General features: G+C 47.4%; 1 protein-coding gene across 2 annotated transcripts in view; it reads right to left on the bottom strand.

Moving 5' to 3' along the window:
• The window catches only part of LOC137525267 (7-methylguanosine phosphate-specific 5'-nucleotidase A-like), a 28,362-nt gene extending 3,131 nt beyond the window's left edge, over window positions 1-25,231 (bottom strand). The window contains exons 1-5 of one of the 2 annotated variants that reach the window (XM_068246302.1): window positions 25,054-25,231; window positions 19,990-20,088; window positions 19,430-19,499; window positions 19,291-19,337; window positions 10,038-10,152 (exon numbers count right to left, since the gene is read on the bottom strand). In XM_068246302.1, the coding sequence (XP_068102403.1) occupies window positions 10,060-10,152; window positions 19,291-19,337; window positions 19,430-19,499; window positions 19,990-20,088; window positions 25,054-25,086 (342 nt within the window). In that variant the 5' untranslated portion in view covers window positions 25,087-25,231 and the 3' untranslated portion in view covers window positions 10,038-10,059. Of the gene's footprint in view, window positions 1-6,600; window positions 10,153-19,290; window positions 19,338-19,429; window positions 19,500-19,989; window positions 20,089-25,053 lie in introns of those variants that run through there. The other variant, XM_068246301.1, reaches the window with a different exon arrangement.
• Between the last annotated feature and the right edge of the window lie 1,173 nt (window positions 25,232-26,404).

Here is a 26,404-nt window from a genome sequence, read left to right as displayed (position 1 = left end):
TTTCCCGCGATTAGCGCGGAAAAATCACTGGACACTGCGGCGGTTTTGGAGCGATCGCGATTCACGATCGCTAATCACGGAATGCTCGTCGCCGGCAAACCGCTGCATGCAGCGCGGTTGCGGTTATCGCTAACCGTGGCAGTGAGAACACTGCCACTCGCTACATTGTGTAGCGGTTCAGCGGTTCTTGCAGAACCGCTAGCGGTTTGCCGTGAGCGGGAATCGCTCGATTCCCGCTCAGGTGAGAACGGGCCCTTAGTGGTTAAACTGCCAGATTGGGTATAAAAATGTTCCCTTACGCCCTGAATGGGATGCTGCTGCTGCTTTTCTCCCTAGGGTGGTTTGGGCCTGGGGTTGAGTGGTGCAGCTGGTGGTAGTGGCAGAAGATGAAACAGCAGGCTGTGGGTCCTGCATTCCACGCCTATTGCTGCTCCTGCCGATGTCTGCGATGCTGATCCTCTGTGCCAGACCCACCAACTCATCATCCTCCTCCTCAGAGCTAACATCCCCCTCCTGTGGATGATAGTCACAGTCCTTGATCTCTTTATCATCATCATACTCCCCCCCCCCCTCCTCAAACAACTGCTAGGATGATGTGTCCCCCCCAAACTCCTCTTCTGCTGATACATGAGGCAAGGTACCCCCCCCCCCCCCAACAACCACCGTCACCATCTGTGACTCCTCCAAATACCCCATTGTGCCCAGAATATCCTCCTCAAACTCTCGTAACAGCCCTGATTGCGCTTGTGGTACCTGGAGTAAAGAGCGCACTGACTGAGGGTAGGCTGCCTGCTGGGGTGGACATGACTGGTGAGGAGTCCCCAGGCACTGCTGGGCTGCTGCTGCTCCTGCGAACAGGAGTGGAGGTCTCAGTTGTAGATGTAGAGCTGGTGGTGGCCTGCTCATCCATCCTCAGCTGCATCACAGGCTTGGCGTCTTTCTCCTCCAATTTGCACCGCTGACCCTGCTGAAAAATGGCCGCTACAAGCTGCTGCGCCTGAGCAGCATGACTCCCCCTAACAGCTGGGCGCCCAGTGAGTCCACGGCCAGTGGCTAGCGGCGGAATGGACACTGACACGGCAGAACTGCTGACTGTGGCAGCAATGCTGCTCCCTCTCTTCTTGGCCTTGCTGCCCTTCCCCTGGCTGCCAGTGCCTGCAGACATAGTACAAGTTATGTGTGATGATGTCACCAGATGGATGTGGGGTACTTGTACTTTATTGAAAGTGGTGTTGAACTTTAATGACAATCAGCACGGAATGACAGACAGCAGAGTAGAAGACAGTGCACACTAACGGTCTATCTGTCACACTGACACTGCTGCTCAGCACAGCAGCACTGCAGTAATCTGTAATAACACAGTACTACTCTAACAACTAACTAGCACTGCAGTACTAACTACACAATAACACAGTAATCCTATTCCCTAACCTATACTGTAGCTAAGGCTAATAGCAGGCCTGGCCTGTGTGCACAGCACACACACAGGACCTCTAGCAACTGCTGCAGCACAGAATCTGACTGACTGTCACACACACTAACTAAAATCAAAATACAAGTTAGCTAACTAAAAAACAATAAGAGTGGTATAGTACAGGTGTTTATGTGCACAAATGCTAGGTTTTATCACAGTATAAAGCACTTGCTTAGCCAAACAGCACTGGAAATGTCTCTCAGTGAGCAGTCACAAGCAAGGACGAGATTCCTCAACATGGCTGCCACTTTATATACAGGAGGGGCTGGCCAGGGTTCCCCTCTGTGATTGGTTGCTAGGGCTTCTGCTGGGAGCTCTCTGATTGGCTCAGTGACGCCAGGTACGTCATCTCCGTGGTTACGCTACCTAGATTCGGATATCCGAGCCAGATGTCCGAATTCCTATTTGGATACCGCTGTGAATCCGGATACTGCATTCCGGATTTGGCCCGCTATCTGGAATACGAGGTCGGATTGCTGAAAAAGTTTGGATAATCCGGGTAGTTCGGGTATCCAGATTCTGGATGAGCACCACTGTTGTCGATGTATTCGGTTGTGGCCCAGGTAGACAGTAAGCCAGGGCACAGGCTGATGTAGTATGGTGGGGCACAGGTAGACATCATGCCAGGGCACAGGCTGATGTAGTATGTTGGGGCACAGGTAGACATCATGCCAGGGTACAGTGTGATGTAGTATGTTGGGGTACATGTAGGTAGACTATATGCCAGGGCACAGGCTGATGTAGTATGTTGGGGCACAGGTAGACATCATGCCAGGGCACAGGCTGATGTAGTATGTTGGGGCACAGGTAGACATCATGCCAGGGTACAGTGTGATGTAGTATGTTGGGGTACATGTAGGTAGACTATATGCCAGGGCACAGGCTGATGTAGTATGTTGGGGCACAGGTAGACATCATGCCAGGGTACAGTGTGATGTAGTATGTTGGGGTACATGTAGGTAGACTATATGCCAGGGCTCAGGCTGATGTAGTATGGTGGGGCACAGGTAGACATCATGCCAGGGTACAGTGTGATGTAGTATGTTGGGGTACATGTAGGTAGACTATATGCCAGGGCACAGGCTGATGTAGTATGTTGGGGCACAGGTAGACATCATGCCAGGGTACAGTGTGATGTAGTATGTTGGGGTACATGTAGGTAGACTATATGCCAGGGCTCAGGCTGATGTAGTATGTTGGGGTACATGTAGGTAGACTATATGCCAGGGCACAGGGTGATGTAGTATGTTGGGGTACATGTAGGTAGACTATATGCCAGGGCTCAGGCTGATGTAGTATGGTGGGGCACAGGTAGACATCATGCCAGGGTACAGTGTGATGTAGTATGTTGGGGTACATGTAGGTAGACTATATGCCAGGGCTCAGGCTTATGTAGTATGTTGGGGCACAGGTAGACATCATGCCAGGGTACAGTGTGATGTAGTATGTTGGGGTACATGTAGGTAGACTATATGCCAGGGCTCAGGCTGATGTAGTATGTTGGGGCACAGGTAGACATCATGCCAGGGTACAGTGTGATGTAGTATGTTGGGGCACAGGTAGACATCATGCCAGGGTACAGTGTGATGTAGTATGTTGGGGTACATGTAGGTAGACTATATGCCAGGGCTCAGGCTGTTGTAGTATGTTGGGGCACAGGTAGACATCATGCCAGGGCTCAGGCTGATGTAGTATGTTGGGGTACATGTAGGTAGACTATATGCCAGGGCTCAGGCTGATGTAGTATGGTGGGGCACAGGTAGACAGTATTCCAGGGCACAGGGTGATTTTGCCCTCTACCAGCATAACCAGTTTCAAGAGCCTGTCTGGTTCCTAAAAGAAAAGGCCTCCAACCCGAGCTTCATTTTTTGGGGTGTGGTATCTTCACTTCTGGGGGTGGTAGTGACCCCAAACTTGGAGTGCCTGTGAGTCAATATGCCCTCTACCTGCGTACCAAGTTTCAAGAGCCTGGCTGGTTCCTTACAGAAACAGCCTCCAACACTATCACTTCCTCATAGACTTACATGGAAAGCATCAAAGCATAATTTTCTTCTTTGTTTCCCCTATAACCCCAACCCTACCCGGCTGGCTGCAGGGCAAGCTGGCCCAAATCTGTTAAGCTTCCATGCACCCACACCTGGGTTAATTTCTAAAACCTCCACTCACTCCAGGATCCAGTGGCGCTCTGCAAGCTTGCAACGTGGGTCCTGCCAGCAAACAGGGGAGAGCACCACTGGATTCTGGAGTGCCATGGGGTGTTAAAAAAATTAACCCTGGTGTAAGTGGGGGGTGGAGGGTTAAGAGATTTGGGCCAGCTTGCCCCGCAGCCAGCCAGGCAGGTATAGGGTTGGGGTTAGGGTTACAGGGGAAACAAAGTGGAAAACAATGCTTTGATGCTTTCCATGTAAGTCTATGAGGAAGGGATAGGGTTGGATGCTGTTTCTGTTAGGAACCAGCCAGGCTCTTGAAACTTGGTATGTAGGTAGAGGGCATATTGACTCACATGCACTTCAAGTTTGGGGTCTCTAGCAACCCCCCAGAAGTGCAGATAAACCCCCCCCCCCCCCCCAAGAAGAAAAAATGAAGCTACGGTTGGAGGCCTTTTCTTCTAGGAACCAGACAGGCTCTTGAAACTGGGTATGCAGGTAGAGGGCATATTGACCTACATGCACAACACATTTGGGGTCACTATCACTCCAAGAACTGGAGATACTGTACCCCAGAAATGGAACTTAGGGTTAGAGGCCTTTTCTGTTGAACCTAGCAGTGGAATCAGTCAGCAGGAGGTACATGCAGCAGCAAGAGGAGTAGTGTGTGACAGCAGCAGTATTACAGTATGGCACCTAGCGGTGGTGCCGTAGCAAAAATAATAAGAACCAGGCCTAATTTAATTTGCAGGGGGTTGTACTGTTGATGGTTGGTCGGCCATAGCACTATTCCCAGCCACCTCATGTCCTCTCACCGACAGCAGGGGCTAGGAAATCACCTTTAACCCAAGCCTGGTTCATCTTGAGGAAGGTGAGTCCACAGACTGTGTGGACAGACCAGGGCGATTCTCTGTGACCATGCCAACGGCCAAACTAAAGCATCTCTTTAGACAGCACGCTAGAAGGGGGCAGGACAAGACTTCCAGGGTGTACTGCGTGAGCTCCCTCCAGATCTCCAGCCTCTTGACCAGTACTCCATGGAGTCAATGGGGGCCTTGGTGTCAAGCCCGCTGAAGGACCCCATGTAGTCTGCCACCATGTGGGTCATACACTGGTGCTGATTAGAGGCGGATGCTGCTGCTGAAGGCACCTCCTCTCTAGGTAGTTCTACTATGTAGAGTTGCCTAGTCAGACACAGCAGATCTCCTGGGCACCTGCTGCTCCGGGCTGCAGGCACTGGCTGCTGTGTTGGCTAGACAGGGGCAGGGGGGTTGGAAGGTTTTATCCAGTCTGCAAACAAGGGCCCCCTGCAACTCCCTTGTTTGATGCTCTGGGTCTCTGCGCTGCATGAACTGACCCAGCTTGTCCTTCAGTCATGGGTCCAGGATTCCCGCATCTGGGTCACCCTGGGGTCTCTGTGCAGACTCCGCAGCATGTGCACAGCCATGAGGAAGAGGTGTGCCACAGCAGACACATCATAGTCATCACCACCCTCTGAGACAACACGCCTGTCCTCCTCCTGTTGTGCCCGTTGTCGTTGTCCCTTATATGCCCTCTCCACCCTCGCACCACTGCAGCTGCACTCTGCATTTCCCCTTCAACATCCAAGCCAGGAACCTCCAACTCTTCCTCCAACAAGTGCAACTCCTCCTCCTGAGAGAGGTGGACTGCGCAGCTGAGTGCTGATCCAGCTAAGTCAGGGCTGCCTCTCCCTCTTCCAGCAGATCGAAAATTGCCCTGTCCAGCAGGCAAACAATGGGCACCCATTCACAGAGGGATGTCCGTTCCCAGCTCACCATGTTGGTTCCCTGCAGGAAGGGAGCCAACACTAGGCACACCTGACGCATCTGCCTTCAACAGGGCCGGATTTCCCATAAGGCACTGTAGGCACGTGCCTACAGGCGCCTTTAAGTGGAAGGGGCGGGCCCCAGCAGGCCCCCCTGGAGAGATACAAGTTGCAGCTTTTGTGCTCCCTTCCCACCGATAAAGATTTCCCCCTACCGCTCTCCTATCCGCCTCAGATGCAGGTGTCCTGTGTTGTGCGCCTTTCTCCTCTGTCCCTCTGATATAAGATGCAGGCAGCAGCGCTCTGTCCCTCCAACGGCTCTGCATTACAGTGACGGCAATCTTCTGCAGTGTGTCTTTAAGGGCCCTTACTTGATGAGGTCATCAAGTCAGGACCCTTTCACTATAGAAGGTCGCCTCCGGTGTATGCAGAGTGCTGCCAGCAGGACAGAGGGTGAGTGCCCTTTCCTGCATCCTGCATCAGAGTTAATGGAGGAGAATGGAGCACAGCACGGGACACCTGCATCTGAGGCAGAGAGGAGCGCTTGCAGAGTTTGGAGTCAGATCTTCACACTCCTGGCTGGTGACCCGTTTTTAAAACTTCCATGAACGGAGAAAGCAGAGGCTTTGCGGTAAATGCTGAGTCTCCCTGTAGTTGGCTTGCAGAGCAAGTGCGTAAAGTTTCTTGTGCAGAGCACAGAACGGGGATATGGGGATATTTGCATTGGAGGGAGGAACAGGGCACATCACATACCTCAGATAACGGAGAGCACTAGATAAGTCCTTCCTTTGAAGTGAGAATCCTGTCAGAGGAAATATAGGAGAAGAGGTGATTGTGTCTTAACCACTTGAGGACCACAGTCTTTTCGCCTTTTAGGGACCAGAGCCTTTTTTTTCCATTCAGACCACTGCAGCTTTCACGGTTTATTGCTCAGGCATACAACCTACCACCTAAATGAATTTTACTTCTTTTTCTTGTCACTAATACAGCTTTCTTTTGGTGTTATTTGATTGCTGCTGCGATTTTTACTTTTTATTCATCAAAAAAGACATGAATTTTGTCAAAAAAAAATTTTTTTTAACTTTCTGTGATAAAATTTGTCAAAGTAAAATTTCTGTATATTTTTGTCCAAATTTATTGTGCTACATGCCTTTGATAACAAAACAAAACACAAAAACAAAACATTCAGTGTATATTTATTGGTTTGGGTAAAAGTTATAGCGTTTACAAACTATGGTGCAAAAAGTGAATTTTCCCATTTTGAAGCATCTCTGACTTTTCTGAGCACCTGTCATGTTTCATGAGGGGCTAAAATTCCAGGAAAGTATAAATACCCCCAAAAGACCCATTGGAAAGAAGACATCCCAAAGTATTCACTGAGAGGCATGGTGAGTTCATAGAAGATTTTATTTTTTGTCACAAGTTAGTGGAAAATGACACTTTGTGAAAAAAAAAAAACAATAAAAATCAATTTCTGCTAACTTGTGATCTTCATCAATGACGCGTAGTACAGAAGCCATCATTAGAGGAGCGACAGAGAGGAGACCAGGTCTGCATTCCCAGAGAGCGGCTGGAGTAAGTATGACTGCCGCTGTGCTGACACCTGGGGGGAGTGGACACACCAGCGGGGGAAGGAAGCACACATATGCGGGGAGGGGAAATTGGGCAAGCTGACCGTACAGGGAGCCAGGCAGTGATCTTGGCGGCCACTCTGATACACACATGCCGCTGCCACACTAATTACACAGGGAAGGAAAGCGGACCATACAGGGAGCTAATGCAGGGAATCCCCAACGTGGCGGCAGGTCGCGGTTCGTATCTGCGGGCGTTGGTAAGTCGGGGATTCCCTGCATTTGCCGTATAAGACGCAGGGACTTTTTCTCCCCATTTTGGGGGGAGAAAAAGTGTGTCTTATACGTCGGAAAATACGGTATTTCATGTCTGATTAACTTCTCATTATTCTCATCAGTGTCAGATATTTCAGCACTGACAAGCTGATATTTGCAGGTCAAACCATTTCCCACACTCAGCATTTCAATATGTCTTCTCACCAGTGTCAAATATTTCAGCACCGACAAGCTGATATTTGCAGGTCAAACCATTTCCCATACTCAGCATTTCAATATGTCTTCTCACTAGTGTCAAATATTTCAGCGCTGACAAGCTTATATTTGCAGGTCAAAACATTTCCCACACTCAGCATTTCCATGTCTTCTCACTAGTGTCAAATATTTTAGCGCTGACAAGCTGATATTTGCAGGTCAAACCATTTCCCACACTCAGCATTTACATGTCTTCTCACCAGTGTGATATATGATTCAGCACTGACAAGCTGATATTTTCAGGTCAAACCATTTCCCACACTCAGCATTTCAATACGTTTTCTCACCAGTGTCAAATATTTCAGCACTGACACGCTGATATTTGCAGGTCAAACCATTTCCCACACTCAGCATTTCAATATGTCTTCTCACCAGTGTTAAATATTTCAGCACTGACAAGCCGATATTTGCAGGTCAAACCATTTCCCACACTCAGCATTTCAATATGTCTTCTCACCAGTGTCAAATATTTCAGCACTGACAAGCTGATATTTGCAGGTTAAAACATTTCCCACACTCAGCATTTCCATGTCTTCTCACCAGTGTCAAATATTTCAGCACTGACAAGCTGATATTTGCAGGTCAAACCATTTCCCACACTCAGCATTTCAATACGTCTTCTCACCAGTGTCAAATATTTCAGCACTGACAAGCTGATATTTGCAGGTCAAACCATTTCCAACACTCAGCATTTCAATACGTCTTCTCCACAGTGTCAAATATTTCAGCACTGACAAGCTGATATTTGCAGGTCAAAAACATTTCCAACACTCAGCATTTCAATATGTCTTCTCAGTTCTCACCAGTGTCAAATATTTCAGCACTGACAAGCTGATATTTGCAGGTCAAACCATTTCCCACACTCAGCATTTCAATACGTCTTCTCCACAGTGTCAAATATTTCAGCACTGACAAGCTGATATTTGCAGGTCAAAACATTTCCCACACTCAGCATTTCAACATGTCTTCTCACCAGTGTCAAATATTTCAGCACTGACAAGCTGATATTTGCAGGTCAAAACATTTCCAACACTCAGCATTTCAATACGTCTTCTAACCAGTGTCAAATATTTCAGCACTGACAAGCTGATATTTGCAGGTCAAACCATTTCCCACACTCAGCATTTCAATATGTCTTCTCACCAGTGTCAAATATTTCAGCACTGACAAGGTGATATTTGCAGGTCAAACCATTTCCCACACTCAGCATTTCCATGTCTTCTCACCAGTGTGATATATGATTCAGCACTGACAAGCTGATATTTGCAGGTCAAACCATTTCCCACACTCAGCATTTCAATATGTCTTCTCAGTTCTCACCAGTGTCAAATATTTCAGCACTGACAAGCTGATATTTGCAGGTCAAACCATTTCCCACACTCAGCATTTCAACATGTCTTCTCACCAGTGTCAAATATTTCAGCACTGACAAGCTGATATTTGCAGGTCAAAACATTTCCAACACTCAGCATTTCAATATGTCTTCTCAGTTCTCACCAGTGTCAAATATTTCAGCACTGACAAGCTGATATTTGCAGGTCAAACCATTTCCCACACTCAGCATTTCAACATGTCTTCTCACCAGTGTCAAATATTTCAGCACTGACAAGCTGATATTTGCAGGTCAAAACATTTCCAACACTCAGCATTTCAATACGTCTTCTCACCAGTGTCAAATATTTCAGCACTGACAAGCTGATATTTGCAGGTCAAACCATTTCCCACACTCAGCATTTCAATGTCTTCTCAGTTCTCACCAGTGTCAAATATTTCAGCACTGACAAGCCGATATTTGCAGGTCAAACCATTTCCCACACTCAGCATTTCAACATGTCTTCTCACCAGTGTCAAATATTTCAGCACTGACAAGCTGATATTTGCAGGTCAAACCATTTCCCACACTCAGCATTTCAATATGTCTTCTCACCAGTGTCAAATATTTCAGCACTGACAAGCTGATATTTGCAGGTCAAACCATTTCCCACACTCAGCATTTCAATATGTCTTCTCACCAGATATTTGCAGGTCAAACCATTTCCCACACTCAGCATTTCAATACGTCTTCTCACCAGTGTCAAATATTTCAGCACAAGCTGATTTTTGCAGGTTAAACCATTTCACAATTAGCATATTAATATGCTTCTTACCAGTGTCAGATATTTCATGTCTGAACAGCTGAATATTGCAGGTCATCTTCTCACCAGTGTTAGCTATTTCAGCTCTTACTAGCTGATTTTTGGAGGGTAAAACATTCCTGACACTTTGGCATATCAAAGGGCTCTATTCACAAAGGGCAGTTTGGTAAAATAATTTTGGTCGGTAAAGGCCCTCATTTGGTATTTTACACTTTTTTTTTCCAAATTCAGTAAAGATTTTCCGCATGAGGCAGAAGTTTGGTAATTGACTAATCAAACACGCTTCAATTCTCTAAGCCCTGCTCGGTAAGTGTCACGTACCAGCTGTGGAGCAGGTCAGCGGTGGGGCAGGGAGCTGCGTGTATGTGTAATAAGTATCATCTGGTTGTTTACCTCACATGCAACCTTCAAATCTTCACTGACTGAAAATGTGCTTGTTTTCTTCAGTAACGTTCAGGGCTGTGGAGTCGGAGCAGATTTGGGTACCTGGAGTCCTAATACATTTAAACTGTAATTAAAAGAGAAAAACCTGATATGATGTTCTATTTCTCAGATAACAAGTCATCATAAATAATTCATCATAAATAAATATATACAGTGATAGCAGTGCTTAGTCCACAAAAATGAAATAAAGCAATCAAAAAACAAGTTACTTGTCCTGCTGCAATAAAGCAGTCACCATATTTATAAAATGGGATATACACCTATCTGATTGTGACAATATATTTGTATACACAGTAATCTTTTATGCATATTAAAAGAACCCTGAGCTCTGAATAAAAATGAAATTTGGACTTACCTGAGGCTCCCTCCAGCCCCCTGTAGCCTGGGAGGTCCCCCAGCGTCCTCCTGGTCCCGGTAACCTGGCAACTTCAGCTGAAGTCACCCCAACGTGTCTCATCATGCTGGTGGGCATAAGAGACCTGCGCATGCACGGTTCTCTAAGACTGAACCTCGCAGGACTCTTACGCCAGCTGACGTGATGGTGCGCAACGTGCGTGGCGAGAAGCACAGGCAACTTCAGTCGAAGTCACCAGATTACCAGAGCCAGGGGACCAGGAGAATGCCGGGAGACCACACGGATTACGGGGGGCTGGAGGAAGTCCCAGGTAAGTCCAAATTTCATTTTTATTCAGAGCTCAGGGTCCTTTTAAATAACTTGTATGCTGTAAGAATAAAGCCCGATGTGTAGTTGTGTCACTAGTAGGGATGGTCAATGAGATGCAAATAATTCTGTGTTGCTGCAGGTTTATGCAAATTTTGTAGCCCATACGCATTTACGCATTTCTAGCGTTTCTGGTATGTGTGCGCCCAGCCTCACACTTAGGCCTTGTTCACATTATAAATTGCCAACGGAATCACAATCGCTGAGCGCTTTTGTGAGAGCTTTTGTAAGTGCTTTCCTCAGCGCTTTCGGGGCGATTTGCGCTTTTATAAGCGCTTTTCAATGCGCTTTTTTTTTTTTTTTTTACTTCCTGACAGGCATGGGATTTCGAGTGAAAAAGCCACTTCAAATCAAAATTGTAATGAAGCTTGATTAAGGCAGGTGTGAGCATGGAAGACGAGGGGTTACTTACCCAGAAGTCCGTCGGGCTCCTATGCCGCTATGCGCATCACTCTAGAGTTGTCGCGAGCCTCCGATTTTGGTTCGCGAAACTCGAACCCGAACACATGCAAACTTTTGAACCGCCATAGACTTCAATGGGCAGGCAAACGTTCAAAACTACAAACATTAATTGTAGCCATTAAAGTGATGGAAAAGATGTTTCAAGGGGTCGAACACCTGGAGGGGGCATGGCGAAGTGGGATATACGCCAAAAGTCCCGGGGAAAAATCCGGATTTTACGCACAGCAGGGTTTAAGCGCAGAAATCACATTTTATTGCTATATTGGAGGCCTAAAGTGCTTTAAAACATCTTGCATATGTAGTGTAATTAGTGTACTGCTTCATACTGACAGACTAAACTCACTGTGTAACGCACCGCAAACAGCTATTTGTGTAGTGACGGCCGTGCTGGACTGGTGGACACCATGGCGAGAGTGCAGGCAATTGGCGGTTTTCAGGCCCATATGGTCGGGCTGAGGTAGCTGAATGACAGAACAACAGTAACTGAGTGTACAGCTGATCGAATTTGGTCTGTCCACAATGAAGCAACGACCTCCCAACGTCCTGGCAATCTTGGGAGTTGATGGCACATGCCTTCTGAACACTGTACTTTGGTCCAGGGCCACACAAAATCACGCCACCTTGACCTCAAACAGACCTGCCGGGTGGCCTGCCTCTGGTTCTGGCTCTGCCTCTTGTTTTGTCCATATTGGGGGGGGATGAAGTGAAATGTATGCACTGACTTGACTAATACAATGTGCAGTTACACAGGTGCAGTGAAAAGGTGACTGCTGGTACAACAATGTGTGGTTACACAGGTGCAGTGAAAAGGTTGTAGTGACTGCTGGTACAACAATGTGCGGTTACACAGGTGCAGTAAAAGGTATGCAATGACTGCTGGTAGAACAATGTGCAGTCACGCAGGTGCAGTGAAAATGGATGCATTGACTGCTGGTATATAATACAATGTGCAAATACACAGGGGCAGTTAACAGGTATGTACAGACTGGTATAACAATGTGTATAACAATTCTATAACTGGTATAACAATGTGCAGTCACAAAAGACAGGTGCAGTAAAAGGTATTCAGTGACTGTTGGTAGAAAAATGTGTAGCTGTCACACAGGTGCAGTAAAAGGTATTCAGTGACTGCTGGTAGAACAATCTGTAGCTGTCACACAGGTGCAGTAAAAGGTATGTAGTGACTGCTGGTAGAACAATGTGTAGCTGTCACACAGGTGCAGTAAAAGGTATTCAGTGACTGCTGGTAGAACAATGTGTAGCTGTCACACAGGTGCAGTAAAAGGTATGCAGTGACTGCTGGTAGAACAATGTGTAGCTGTCACACAGGTGCAGTAAAAGGTATTCAGTGACTGCTGGTAGAACAATGCGCAGTCACACAGGTGCAGTAAAAGGTATGTAGTGACTGCTGGTAGAACAATATGTAGCTGTCACACAGGTGCAGTAAAAGGTATGTAGTGACTGCTGGTAGAACAATGTGTAGCTGTCACACAGGTGCAGTAAAAGGTATGCAGTGACTGTTGGTAGAACAATGTGCAGTCACACAGGTGCAGTAAAAGGTATGCAGTGACTGTTGGTAGAACAATGTGCAGTCACGCAGGTGCAGTGAAAATGGATGCATTGACTGCTGGTATATAATACAATGTGCAAATACACAGGGGCAGTTAACAGGTATGTACAGACTGGTATAACAATGTGTATAACAATTATATAACTGGTATAACAATGTACAGTCACAAAAGACAGGTGCAGTAAAAGGTATTCAGTGACTGTTGGTAGAACAATGTGTAGCTGTCACACAGGTGCAGTAAAAGGTATTCAGTGACTGCTGGTAGAACAATGTGTAGCTGTCACACAGGTGCAGTAAAAGGTATGTAGTGACTGCTGGTAGAACAATGTGTAGCTGTCACACAGGTGCAGTAAAAGGTATTCAGTGACTGCTGGTAGAACAATGTGTAGCTGTCACACAGGTGCAGTAAAAGGTATGCAGTGACTGCTGGTAGAACAATGTGTAGTTGTCACACAGGTGCAGTAAAATGTATTCAGTGACTGCTGGTAGAACAATGCGCAGTCACACAGGTGCAGTAAAAGGTATGTAGTGACTGCTGATAGAACAATTTGTAGCTGTCACACAGGTGCAGTAAAAGGTATGTAGTGACTGCTGGTAGAACAATGTGTAGCTGTCACACAGGTGCAGTAAAAGGTATGCAGTGACTGCTGGTAGAACAATGTGCAGTCACGCAGGTGCAGTGAAAATGGATGCACTGACTGCTGGTATATAATACAATGTGCAAATACACAGGGGCAGTTAACAGGTATGTACAGACTGGTATAACAATGTGTATAACAATTATATAACTGGTATAACAATGTACAGTCACAAAAGACAGCTGCAGTAAAAGGTATTCAGTGACTGTTGGTAGAACAATGTGTAGCTGTCACACAGGTGCAGTAAAAGGTATTCAGTGACTGCTGGTAGAACAATGTGTAGCTGTCACACAGGTGCAGTAAAAGGTATGTAGTGACTGCTGGAAGAACAATGTGTAGCTGTCACACAGGTGCAGTAAAAGGTATTCAGTGACTGCTGGTAGAACAATGTGTAGCTGTCACACAGGTGCAGTAAAAGGTATGCAGTGACTGCTGGTAGAACAATGTGTAGCTGCCACACAGGTGCAGTAAAAGGTATTCAGTGACTGCTGGTAGAACAATGTGCAGTCACACAGGTGCAGTAAAAGGTATGTAGTGACTGCTAGTAGAACAATGTGTAGCTGTCACACAGGTGCAGTAAAAGGTATGTAGTGACTGCTGGTAGAACAATGTGTAGCTGTCACACAGGTGCAGTAAAAGGTATGCAGTGACTGTTGGTAGAACAATGTGCAGTCACACAGGTGCAGTAAAAGGTATGCAGTGACTGCTGGTAGAACAATGTGCAGTCACGCAGGTGCAGTGAAAATGGATGCACTGACTGCTGGTATATAATACAATGTGCAAATACACAGGGGCAGTTAACAGGTATGTACAGACTGGTATAACAATGTGTATAACAATTATATAACTGGTATAACAATGTGCAGTCACAAAAGACAGGTGCAGTAAAAGGTATTCAGTGACTGCTGGTAGAACAATGTGTAGCTGTCACACAGGTGCAGTAAAAGGTATTCAGTGACTGCTGGTAGAACAATATGTAGCTGTCACACAGGTGCAGTAAAAGGTATTCAGTGACTGCTGGTAGAACAATGTGTAGCTGTCACACAGGTGCAGTAAAAGGTATGTAGTGACTGGTATTACACAATACAATGTGCAGCTGTCACACACGCAGGTCCAGTGCCAGGTATACACTGAATGTGCTGGACCTGGCACAGTATAGCAATTAGCAAGGGCCAGCTGCAACACACAGGGCTGTATAATGCCGTGTCAGTGGCAAACAAAGAAGAGAAAAAACATTTCACAAGAACATTAGCTCTGAAAAGAGCTCTTTGCGTGGTGCTTTTCAACAACAAATATCAGCAGGAGCAAGCTACAAGAGCCTAACTAAGCTTTCCCTATCTCTGCAGCAGGTTCCTCTCCCTTCTCTCACTACAGCAGCAGACAGAGTGAGATGATGGCCGATGCAGCCACCTTATATAGGGGGGGGGGGGCTACAAGAGGGAGTGCTGCCTGATTGGCTGCCATGTGTCTGCTGACTGTGATGTAGAGTGGAGGGTCAAAGTTTAGCCCAATGATGTAGTATAGGGGCGGGTCGAACTCACACAACGTTCACATTCGATCGCGAACCAGCGATGTTCACGCAAATAAGTTTGCGTGCGACCCGTCCTGGACAACTCTAGTTCTATGTAAATGTGACATATTTATATTTTGTGAGTGGTGGAGAAAGTCTCCTAAGCTGTCCATACCCTTAACCTGAAGCTACTGCCAATGACCTCTACAGATGGCCCATCAATGCCTGGGAAGCAGGAAATCTGGGCCCCAGAGGTCAAACGTACACTATATGAAGGTCCTGGAGTGACCTAGCAAGTCCAGACCTAAATCTAATAGAAAATCTGTGGAGCGAGATGAAGGTTCAAGTTGCCAAACATCTGCCTCAAAACCTTACTGACCTGGAGAGGACCAGCAGCTCTGCCCCATTCTCTCCCAGCTGCGCATTCTTCTGTCCCAGCTGCGCCACTTTCTCTTCCAGCTCCGCCCCATTCTCCACACAGTGCGCCCTTTTCTCTCCAGCGGCCCCCTTTTCTCTCTTAGCTCCGCCTCTATCTCCCAGCTCTGCCTTCTTCACTCCCAGCTCCGACCCTTCTCTCCCAGCTGTGCCTTCTTATGTCTCAGCTGTGCACTCTCTCTCTCTCTTAGCTCCGCCTCTTTATCTCCCAGCTCCCTCTTTATCTTCCAGCTCCACCCCCTTCTGTTCCAGCTGCGCCTTCCTTTGTCCTAGCTGCGCCTCTTTCTCGCCCAGCTGTGCCTTCTTCTATCCCAGCTGCTCCCCTTTCTCTTCCAGCTCTGCCCCATTCTCCACACGGTGCGCCGCCTTCTCTCCAGCTGCACCCCTTTCTCTCTTAGCTCCACCTCATTATCTCCCAGCTCCACCACCTTCTCTCCCAGCTGCGCCTTCTTCTGTCCCAGCTGCGGTCCTTTCTCTTCCAGTTCCGCCCCATTCTCATCACAGTGCACCTTCTTCTGCCCCAGTTCCACCCCCTTTCTCTTTTAGCTCCACCTCTGTATATCCCAGCTCCACCCCTTTCTCTCCCAGATGCGCCTTCTTCTGTCCCAGCTGTGTCCCTGTCTCTTCCAGCTCCGCCCCATTCTCCACACGGTGTGCCTTCTTCTCTCCAAGCTGCACCCCTTTATCTCTTGGAGAGAAGAAGGCGCAGCTCGGAGAGAAGTGGGGCGGAGCTGGGAGATCAGGGGGTGGAGCTGGGAGATAAAGAGGCGGAGCTAAGAGAGAAAGGGGCACAGCTAAGAGAGAAAGGGGTGCAGCTAAGAGAGAAAGGGGCACAGCTAAGAGACAAAGGGGTGCAGCTAAGAGAGAAAGAAGCATGGGCTTCCGCAGAAAATGTCTCGGGGGGGGGGGGGGGGGAGTGAAAGCACCAAAAATTGGGGTTAAGTTGTGCGGCGCGCATAGCGTGGTGAAAAATGGGTGTGGTCACGGGTGGAGACAAATTTACATAAACTTAGCAATGGTGGGACATTAGATTAGGACAGTGGTGGCGAACCTTTTGGAGGCCGAGTGCCCAAACTTCAACCCAAAAGTCACTTATCTATCACAAAGTGCCAAGATGGATTTAAATCAATAACCAATAATCAATAATTCTCATAAAACAGATATAAAAACACAGATGGTGAGCACAAATGAATTAGCACTGTATTTTTAAACCAAATCTTCAATTCAACGTCAGCAGTGTTCTATAGGACAAGGACTGTGTGTAAATCCGTGCATGTAAAAACACTGTGCTCTTTTCCCAAGAACAATCCTGTACTTGCTTAGAGGTAAGAAAACAGGTCACCCCTGGTGGTTTTACAAGTTATTGCAGTCTCTGTCCACTAAATAGCAGGTGCCTGTAGGGATGTAGGCCTCCCTGTGCCACCAATCATCACAACACACACACACACTTCCATATGTAAAGAATTGCTGCCAGATCATAGGTATTGCACATCAATGTAAAAGAGGTAAAAAAACAACAACTTATAAACCCCTCAGAGCAATTGTAAGGGCTGCCCACAGTGCATTTTCCTGCACCAGTGCTGGGAGTCCTCTCTGCTGCCATTTGTAACATTCCCACTCCTGTGCAAACCTCACCATTTGCTTATCAGGAGCATGGGCACCCCGCTTTCCTCACACATACCAAAACATACAGATAAGTTAATCGGATTAGCCATAAAATTGGCCCTAGACCAGAAGTGGGCAAACTTTGATTGGGCCGCATTCTAGAGGAAGCAACAGTTTCTGTCTTCCTCCCTCTGGAGAAAGTGTGCGCTGGAAGAGATTTGATGGTAACTCACCCGATCACACTTTCCAGCGGCAATATACATGGTGACTATGGCATCATGTGACATGTTATTTCCCACAATGCAACAAGGTTCCCACAGTGTGATGTCACTACCTCAGTGCTGTGAGGAACTGACATCATTTGTGGGAGGGGTTTCACCACAAAATCAGCCATACAGCGCCTCCTGATGATCCATTTGAGAAAAGGAATAGGTTTCTCATGGGAAAGGGGGTATCAGCTACTGATTGAGATGAAGTTCAATTCTTGGTTAGGGCCCATTCACACTTGAGAGTTTCGCCAGCGACTAATGCAAATCGCCAAGCGCAAACATGTAGCCTGCACCATTTTCAGGCGATTTCCCGGCGATCGCGTTTCAGTGCTATAGAAGCGCTAAACGCGATCACAGAAAAATCGCTGCAGTGTCCAGTGATTTTTCTGCATTAAAAATCACTCCCGCAAAACGCAGGCGGTAATCGCCGGCAGTTTGCGCTTTTAAGTGTGAAGGGACCCTTACGGTTTCTCTTTAAAGGACACATCCAGGCTAATCAAATAAACAAAAATCAACTTACCTCGGGCTTCCTCCAGCCCCTGGCAGCCGTACTGTGCCCTCGCCACAGCTCCGCTCCCCACTGGTGGCCTGGGCTCCTCTCCGGTCTCAGAGGCCTAGCTGCACTCCATCGTGCGTCTCATGTAGTCGCGCTGACGTCATCTGAACTGTACAGTGCAACACAATCCGGGATGACGTCAGTGCAATTCCATGCGCCGGACATTGGTGCGCAGGTAGATGCCGACCTCGCCCCGGAGGAGATCGGGAGCCACCGGAGCTGCGGCGAGGACACTGGACAGCTGCAAGGGGCTGGAGGAAGCTGATTTCTCTTTATTTTTTTGCCTGGACCTTCCCTTTAAGGCCTCATTCACATTGCGTTCCGCTCACGTAAGCGCTGGGCTTTTTTTTGGTTCAATTTTTCTTTTTTGATTCCCGGCGCTTGGGTGGGCGTTGCGTTTTTGTGAAAAGTGCTTTTCTAAGAGCTTTTCCTGAATGCTTTTTTAATTCACTCCCTGACGCAAGTTAGGAAGTGAACTCTTTGACCTGGAAAAGAATAATATAATTTATTCTTAAAAACGTGAACGCAATTGCTGCACAAAGCGATTTTGTGAGCGTTTGCATTTTTCCTATACCTTCCATTGAGGCAAAATCGCCCCAAAAATGGACCAGGCACCGCTTTGCTGCATGCACAGCGCACGAAACGCGCTGATATGAACCGTCTCATAGAGATTCATTGCACAATCATTTTGTGGGCGATTTTAAGAATCGCCTGTGCTTGAAAAAAGGCCAAAAACGCCCCCAGTGTGAACGAGCCCTCCAGGTATTAGAGGCAGATAATTAATAGCACAGCCAAGTCATTTACATTGTTTACAAGAAAGTAATAATGTCAGCCTCCATATTAATCTCACATCAGCGTGCTTTAATAGGTGGGGCAGTCCTAATCTAAGCACTGTTCACTGGATGCTAAGGAAGGAAAGTGTTATTGTGATCGAGTCCCTTACCTCTACTGCACACATAGAGAACAAGTACCTTACACCTAAACTTTCGGTATACGGTACGTCTCATTTCTATAGGGGATGGTGCAAACTACTCAAAAACGCACAGCATGCTATGACCTGGGAGTGCCTTGCTATTGCAGAGAAACCTCTGTGTGGTTAGTTATGAACAACCATAATAGAGGGAAGTGGAATATGCAACTCAAAGTCCCCCTTCAAGTAAAGAATTTTTTACCCCACACATTCCTTATTGGAGCAGAGGCTGGCTTGCAGTTACATGTGTGGGCAGGGGTGTGGCCATGTATGCAAGGCCACACCCACCTGACAACACACCAGCCTCTGCATTGCAGCAAAAGCTGACCTGCAGTTAGGGTTGTTCGGGATAGAGAAACATTAGTGCTGCAACCTATTAGAATCTTGTTTTCATGCTGACAACACAAATAAAAGTAAGCACTAGTTATTAGCTGCTGGAAGTATTATGTATAATTCTTCCACCCACCTTCTTCCTGCACTCCTCAGTAACGATCTTGCTGTTGTCAATAATATCTGTGTAGGAGAGATGGGATAAGATGGCCGGCAGCGTTATTATCCAGGGAATGTCACAGCAGGCCAGTAGGGGGCAACAGCTGCATACTCACTATAGCAGGTGGGACTCCTTTCACCGTTGTACTGGAAACGGCTCAGTGTCATGTCAAAGTCAGAAATGACCTGCAGAAAGAGATACCAGAAAGAAAAGAATGAGTATTCCCAACTCTGCGTATGCATGTCAGAATCCTTATGGATGCGAGGAACCGCCCACCCTGTAGAATGTATGTGTCACTACAGTAAACCAGATAAGCTGTATGGGCTTGAATAACTAAGCTGGGCTGCCAAAGCAGCACACTGTAGTGACAAATGCTATAGCAGCACAGCTTAGTGAATCAAGCCTTATGAGTGCATTATATTTTACTTCCTGTTTTGTGCAGACTTGTGAGTGTGACCAGGTCAAAGGGCGGCGACCATGTTAAGATACCGGAGCTGTTTACAAATGAACAGAGAGGGATGCAGCCACAGGGGAGGTGCGGTAAGAGATTGCACACCGCCCCTTACACTAGCATAGTGTTCGATTTTCTATGTGTATACAACTAGGGCTTATTTTCGAGGGAGGGCTAATTTTCAGGGAAACACAGGTACATTTTCATCCTTCAGCAAAACCTACCTGTAATTTCCGATCTCCTCCATTCTGTAGCGCCACGATTAGTTCCTGCACCCGCTGTGGGTCTCTCATACGAACGGTTTCCTTATTTAGTTTGGGAATCTGTCATTCACAGAAATAATGGCCAGTATCAATGAAAGCTAAAAACAATGCTATATTCTATGAACAAACAATTCAATACATGGTTCTGCCCAATAGCTATAGCAACTCCAAACCTAAATAGGCAATGTCACATGCCCCAGACAATGTCTCCATACCACAAAGCAAGGTGTTAAGGGGTCTTGTAACAAGATGGTGAAACATTTATTATGGCATATAGACAAGAACTACAATATAGCAATGTAACCAGGGCTGTGGAATCGGAGTCGGAGCAATTTTAGGTACCTGGAGTCGGTGGTTTCATAAACTGAGGAGTCGGAGTCAGATGATTTTTGTACCAAATCTATATCCTTTGTAAAAATTAGACTAAGGAATCAGAGTCGAGGAGTCAGAGCAAATTTGGGTACCTGGAGTCGGATGATTTTTGTACCGACTCCACAGCCCTGAATGTAACCTCCAGGTTTTATGGGGGTTATAAGAGAAACATAGGTGATGACCCCACTAGTAGCCGAGATGGAGACGGCCAAATTATAGGATAAAAATTAAAAAAAAAATCATAAAAGTGATGTGTTCTCTTACATCTCCAGAAGATAGGACACCAGTTCAACTGGAATTTTTTTTTATTATTTAAAACACAGACAGACAACGCGTTTCACAGGTACTAGCCACTTCCTCAGGTCAATACACAGTGCCAATACACAAGTTGGCCATGCACACCCCCACCGCACACCATCACACCGGCCGGCGTTAGTCCTGTGCATGCGCGCTTCAGTCTTAGAGAACTCTCACGCCAGCTGGCATGATGATACGTGGTGTGCGCGATGCCAGCATGACCAGGAGAGTAGTCAGAATGACCCTGGGGGACCTTGCGGGCTATGGGGGCTGGTGGAAGCCCCAGGTAAGTTCAAATTCCGTTTTGAGCCTGATCTAAGGGTCCCTTTAACCTCCTTGGCGGTAAGCCCGTGCTGAGCACGGGCTATGCCGCCGGAAGACACCGCTCAGGCCCCACTGGGCCGATTTGCACAATTTTTTTTTGCTACACGCAGCTAGCACTTTGCGAGCTGCGTGTGCAATGCGATCGCCGCCGCTACCCGCCGCTATTCGTTGCGCCGCGGCCGCCCCCCCCCCAGACCCCATGCGCTGCCTGGCCAATCAGTGCCAGGCAGCGATGTGGGGTGGATCGGAGTCCCCTTTGACGTCACGACGTCGATGACATCAGTGACGTCATCCCGCCCGTCTCCATGGCGATGGGGGAAGCCCTCCAGAAGATCCCGTTCTTTGAACGGGATCTCCTGGTCTCCGGCGATCGGAGGGGCTGGGGGGATGCCGCTGACTTTGTCTCGCTACATGAAAAAGAAAAAAAAAAATTTTTTAAAACTGATTTGCTGCCCCCTGGCGGATTTTTAGCAAACCGCCAGGAGGGTTAAAGGACCACCATCGTGAAAAATGTTTACATTTAAAATACTCGTGTTTGCATACAAGTACATTTCTCCATGACATTCAAATGTGCTATACATTAGTTATATCTCATATTCCTGCTTTTGAACTAGTCCATCTTTTTATGGGGGATTCTCAGAGTTTTTTATTTTCACAAGCACTTATTGAACATCAGTCGGTCAGTCCAACTGCTAAAATAGTGTGCTGTGATAAGGGAGGCTGGCAAGTATTTTTGTACAGATTCTTTCCAGGGATTGCTTTTGACGACAAGAAAGGAGATACCAAGAAACCCCCCCCCCCCCCATGAGGAGATGGATTTGTCCAAAATCTGTCAGATTGTTCCTGCTTACTGTAAGCTAAAGCAGCATAGGAGAAAAGTAATTTATAGTGCATTTTAATCTGTTAGAAATATGCCGTATTTTTCAGACCATAAGACGCACTTTTTCTCCCCCAAAAGTGGGGGAAAAAGTCCCTGCGTCTTATGGTCCGAAGGTGCTCCCCATAAGTGGATGGGTCTGCCGCTTGTGTCCCATCTGTCTCCATGTCCTCTTTCACTTTCTCTTCATATCCCCCATGTGACCTCAGTGGCCTGTTTTGCGTGTCCCTGTGCCCTCCTCCCCGTATCTTCATGTCCCCATGTGTGTAGTGCCCTGCGCACCTGTCTCCGTGTTCCCCTTCCCCCACGCCCGTTATGTCTGTTCCTCTCTTGCCCTCCGGTCCCCGGGTCTCCTGGTCCGGGTGTCCTGTCAGATACTCACCAATCAGTTGAAGAGTAGTCCCGCGATGAGATGCAGATTCACGCGATCGTGTCCAGGCTGATTCATGTGTTCGTGTCCGGGCTGAAGATTAAGAGGAGTCCCGCGATGAGATGCAGATTCGCGTGTTTGTATCCAGCTTCACAGAACTTTCTTCATCCTGAGCCAGCGCCGCGCGGCCAATCGGATGCTGCAAAACGTCCATCCAATCCCTGGCTCAATAATAGCGCTTTGGTCCCGCCTCCGGGACCATCGAGTCCTGTTATCATAGAAGGCGGCGGTGATTGGATGGATGTTTTGCAGCATCTCCATCTGATTGGCCGAGCGGCGCTGGCTGAAGAAAGTCCTGTGAAGCTGCATCTCGCCGCGGGACTCCTCTTCATCTTCAGCTGATTGGTGAGTATCTGACAGGATACCCGGACCAGGCGACATGGGGACCGGAGGGCAAAAGAGGAACAGACATAACGGGCATGGGGGAAGGAAGACAGACACGGAGACAGGTGCACAGGGCACTACACACATGGGGACATGAAGATACGGGGAGGAGGACACAGGGACACGCAACACAGGCCACTGAGGATACACATGGCAACATAAGAGATGTGAGTATCTCACAGGACACCTGGACCAGGTGACATGGGGACACAGAAGGGGGGAAAACACAGGAATAAGGGGGTATAAGAGACGTGGGGGAAGAGGACACGGAACAGAGGAAACACCAGACCATTGAAACTCAGGTGGAGGCAGAGGAAACACAGGCGAACAGAAGAGACAGGGGTGGGGGCAAAAAACACACAGGGAGGAAGAAGAGACACAGGGGGCAGAGGAGAAACAGGGAGACAGAGGAGGACATGGAAGGCAATGGAGGTGGGTCTTCTGTGAGACAGAAGAGACACGGGAACAGAGGAGACACAGGAGGGACAGAAAAGGACACGAGATACAAGGGGAGATAATTGGGGGGATTGAGGGTAGAAGATGCACAAGACGCCCCTGCACCATGGACGCACCAAGTTTAGCATATATTTTTTCCCTGGATTTTGTCAACCCAGGTGCGTCTTATGGTCCGGAGCGTCTTATGGTCTGAAAAATACGGTACTTCTTATAAGTATGTGTACACAAGTTTTTCTTTGCAATAGTGGCCCTTTATGTATGACTGCATTTGCTGCATGCTTGTTTCAGATGTGTGATTCAGCCACCACTGATGCATGAAAGATCAGCAATACAGCCAGGCAACTGGAATAGTTTAAAACAAAATAAATATGGCAGCCTCAATATTGCTCTCAGGTCAGTTGTTCTTTAACCACTTAAGGACCATGGGCTTATACCACCCTAAAGACCAGGCCGTCTTTTATGAATTAAGCCACTGCAGCTTTAAGGGCTTGCTGCATGGCCACACAACACAGCACACAAGTGACTTCCCCCCCCCCCCTTTTCTGCCCACTAACAAATCTCTCTATTGGTGGGCTCTGATCGCTCCCAGGATGTTTATTTTTTTTAATAAATATTTATTTATTTCTTTTTCTAATAAATGAAATTTTTTTTTTTAAGGACCGCCAGCCAATCATCATGATCAGCTGACATAGGCATCAGCCTATGACAGCCGATCACTCTTATGTCTCCCAGGGGGACAGCCATGTGACACGGCTGTCCCCAGTAGAGATGGCCCGAACGTTTCGCCGGCGAACGATTCCCGGCGAACTTCGGTGGTTCGCGTTTGCGGTGAACCACAAGTTTTTTTCAAAAAAGTTTGCTTTGCATTTTTCCCATAGACTTTAATGCCCGCCGACTTTAGCGGTTAATAGCAAAGTCCCCTTACATAGCAAAAACACCAAATTTGCAGGGTATGTAGAGGAGGGCAGTGACTACAAGAGGGAATTTGTTTTTTTCAAAAAGACCTTGTAGTTTTTGAGAAAATCGATTTTAAAATTCTCCTTCTGACCGTGGGAAATTTAACCCTCTGCCGACTTTAGCGGTTAATAGCAAAGCCCCCTTAAAAGCTAGAAACACCAACATTGCTGGGAATGTTAAAAAGAACAGTGGGAACAAGAGGAAAAAGGAAAAGCGCAGGTTTCTGCCGAACGGTAAGGTAAGGGCCTGAAACTCACCAGCCCCGAGCCCCCTTAAACTCCGTACAAAGCCTGAAAATTTGGAGTTGCTCAGCCATACCGTTCGGCAGAAACCTGCGCTTTTGTACCCTCATAACCTAGGCCCCCAATGAAAGCCTATGGGAGATTTTAGCATTTTTGCACCCCCATAACTCTGGTTTGCAGAGATGTAGGGAATCCAACGTTGGAGTGCAAGTACAACAATATGCCTTCTACCTGCATGTGACATGTCGTGAGCTTCAGACTTTGCTAACGGACATGGCGGGGATTTACGTTCGTCACCGCCATCATTGCCAAAAAAACAAGCTTTTGTGACCCTAGGCTATGACCTCTTTGGCCTAGGGGCCCCAAACTCACCAGTCCTGAAACCCCTAAAAGTCACTACAATGCTAGAAAAGTTGCCACTGCTGAGCCGTCGTCCTTTGAAAAGATTTGAGATTTTTGAAAAGTGAAATAGGGAGCCCCGTGGGACTTAGATCGGTGAATGGGAATTATATTCCCATTCACTGACCGGGGGGCTAGCGGCGGGCAGCGGGAGCGCGCCCGATCGCAGGCACTATGCGGTGGCAGCAGCAGAGCCTATCTGGACGAGCAAGTTCGTCCAGATAGGCTGAACTGGTGAAAAAGAAAGCAGGAAACAATATTTAAAAAAAAATAAAAAAATGTTATACTTGCACGGGTGCAGCACGGCTATGCTCGTGCATGGAGGAGCGCTGTTGCCATTTAGAGAGAGTGTCCCTGTAGCTCTGGCGGTGTACCGGAAGACACAAGAAGCCTCCGGAGAATCCAGACAAGATTTGTGCCAGAATTGTATCTGATGTTCACAGATGCAAAGGACGAGACCTGAAACACAATCCATACCTAGAAGGCATTGAACAGTTACCTGATTTTCCACTCATTGTACAGTATAGATTGCAGTATTAGCATCAGATATTTAGTAGACTAGACATGAGATTTGATAAGTACACTAAAGCTGGCCATACACTAGGCCGATTACCCGCCGATCGACAGCAGATTCCATCACTGGGATGGAATCTGCTGTCACATCGTTCACGCTAAACGCTAAATTTCGATCTAGTTGGTCCCGAAATAGATCGATCCCGTCGATCGCTCCGTGCGGGAAATTACCGTAGATCGCCCGCGGGTAGGGAGCGCATCCCTAGCGGCGTACGATCGACGCAGGTATACATTAAGTGAAGCTGGCTCCCGGCATCTTCTCCGCATCACAACTTCCGGCATCCGCGTATAACTTTCTGTCACTCCAGTGACAGCGGAAGTTGATATAGAGCGCCCTCTATTTGTACTTCCGCTGTCACTGCAGTGACACAGAAAGTTATACGCGGATGCCGGATGTGGTGATGCGGAAGGTGATGCGGAGGAGATGCCCGGGACCAGGCTTCAGGTAATGTATGCGGGGGGGACAGGCGACAGCGGCAGCTCAGCACATGGTGAATCGGTTTCAGGCTGAAATCGATTCACAATCTGTTTGCAGTAAAGGTAGCCATACGATCCCTCTCTGATCAGATTCCATCAGAGAGGGATCTATCTGTTGGTCGAATCGGATGACAAATCGACCAGTGTATGGCCACCTTAAGGCTAGGTTCACTGTGGTCAGCTGCATAATGCACACATTATAATGAGTGTGAACTGCAATGGAGACTGGACATAGACTTTAAAGAGAATCTGTAATGAAAAAATAAACATCCACTGGGGGATACTTACCTCGGGAGGTGAAGCCTCCTGCATCCATCGCTGGAAGCCCCGAACTCCATGTGCTGCAATATTTACCTCCCGCGACCCAGCCAGAGCCCAAGTGGAGAGCTTCTACTGCGCCTGTGCTGGAGCCCTGAAGGTAAATATTGGCAAGGTAAGTATCCCCTCCCCAGCAGCTGGGTTTTTTTATTTATTTTTTTTGCAGGTGTACTTTAAGACAAAGCCTCCATGCAGCGAGTTGGAATAACATGACCAGTTACAATGCATTACTGTGAACAGGCCCATAGTATTGCATGGGCACAGAGCGAT

Source organism: Hyperolius riggenbachi, chromosome 7, assembly GCF_040937935.1.
Source record: "Hyperolius riggenbachi isolate aHypRig1 chromosome 7, aHypRig1.pri, whole genome shotgun sequence".
Lineage (NCBI taxonomy): Eukaryota > Metazoa > Chordata > Amphibia > Anura > Hyperoliidae > Hyperolius > Hyperolius riggenbachi.
The sequence above is the reverse complement of the archived record's forward strand: the minus strand, read 5'-3'. Positions and strand labels throughout refer to the sequence as shown.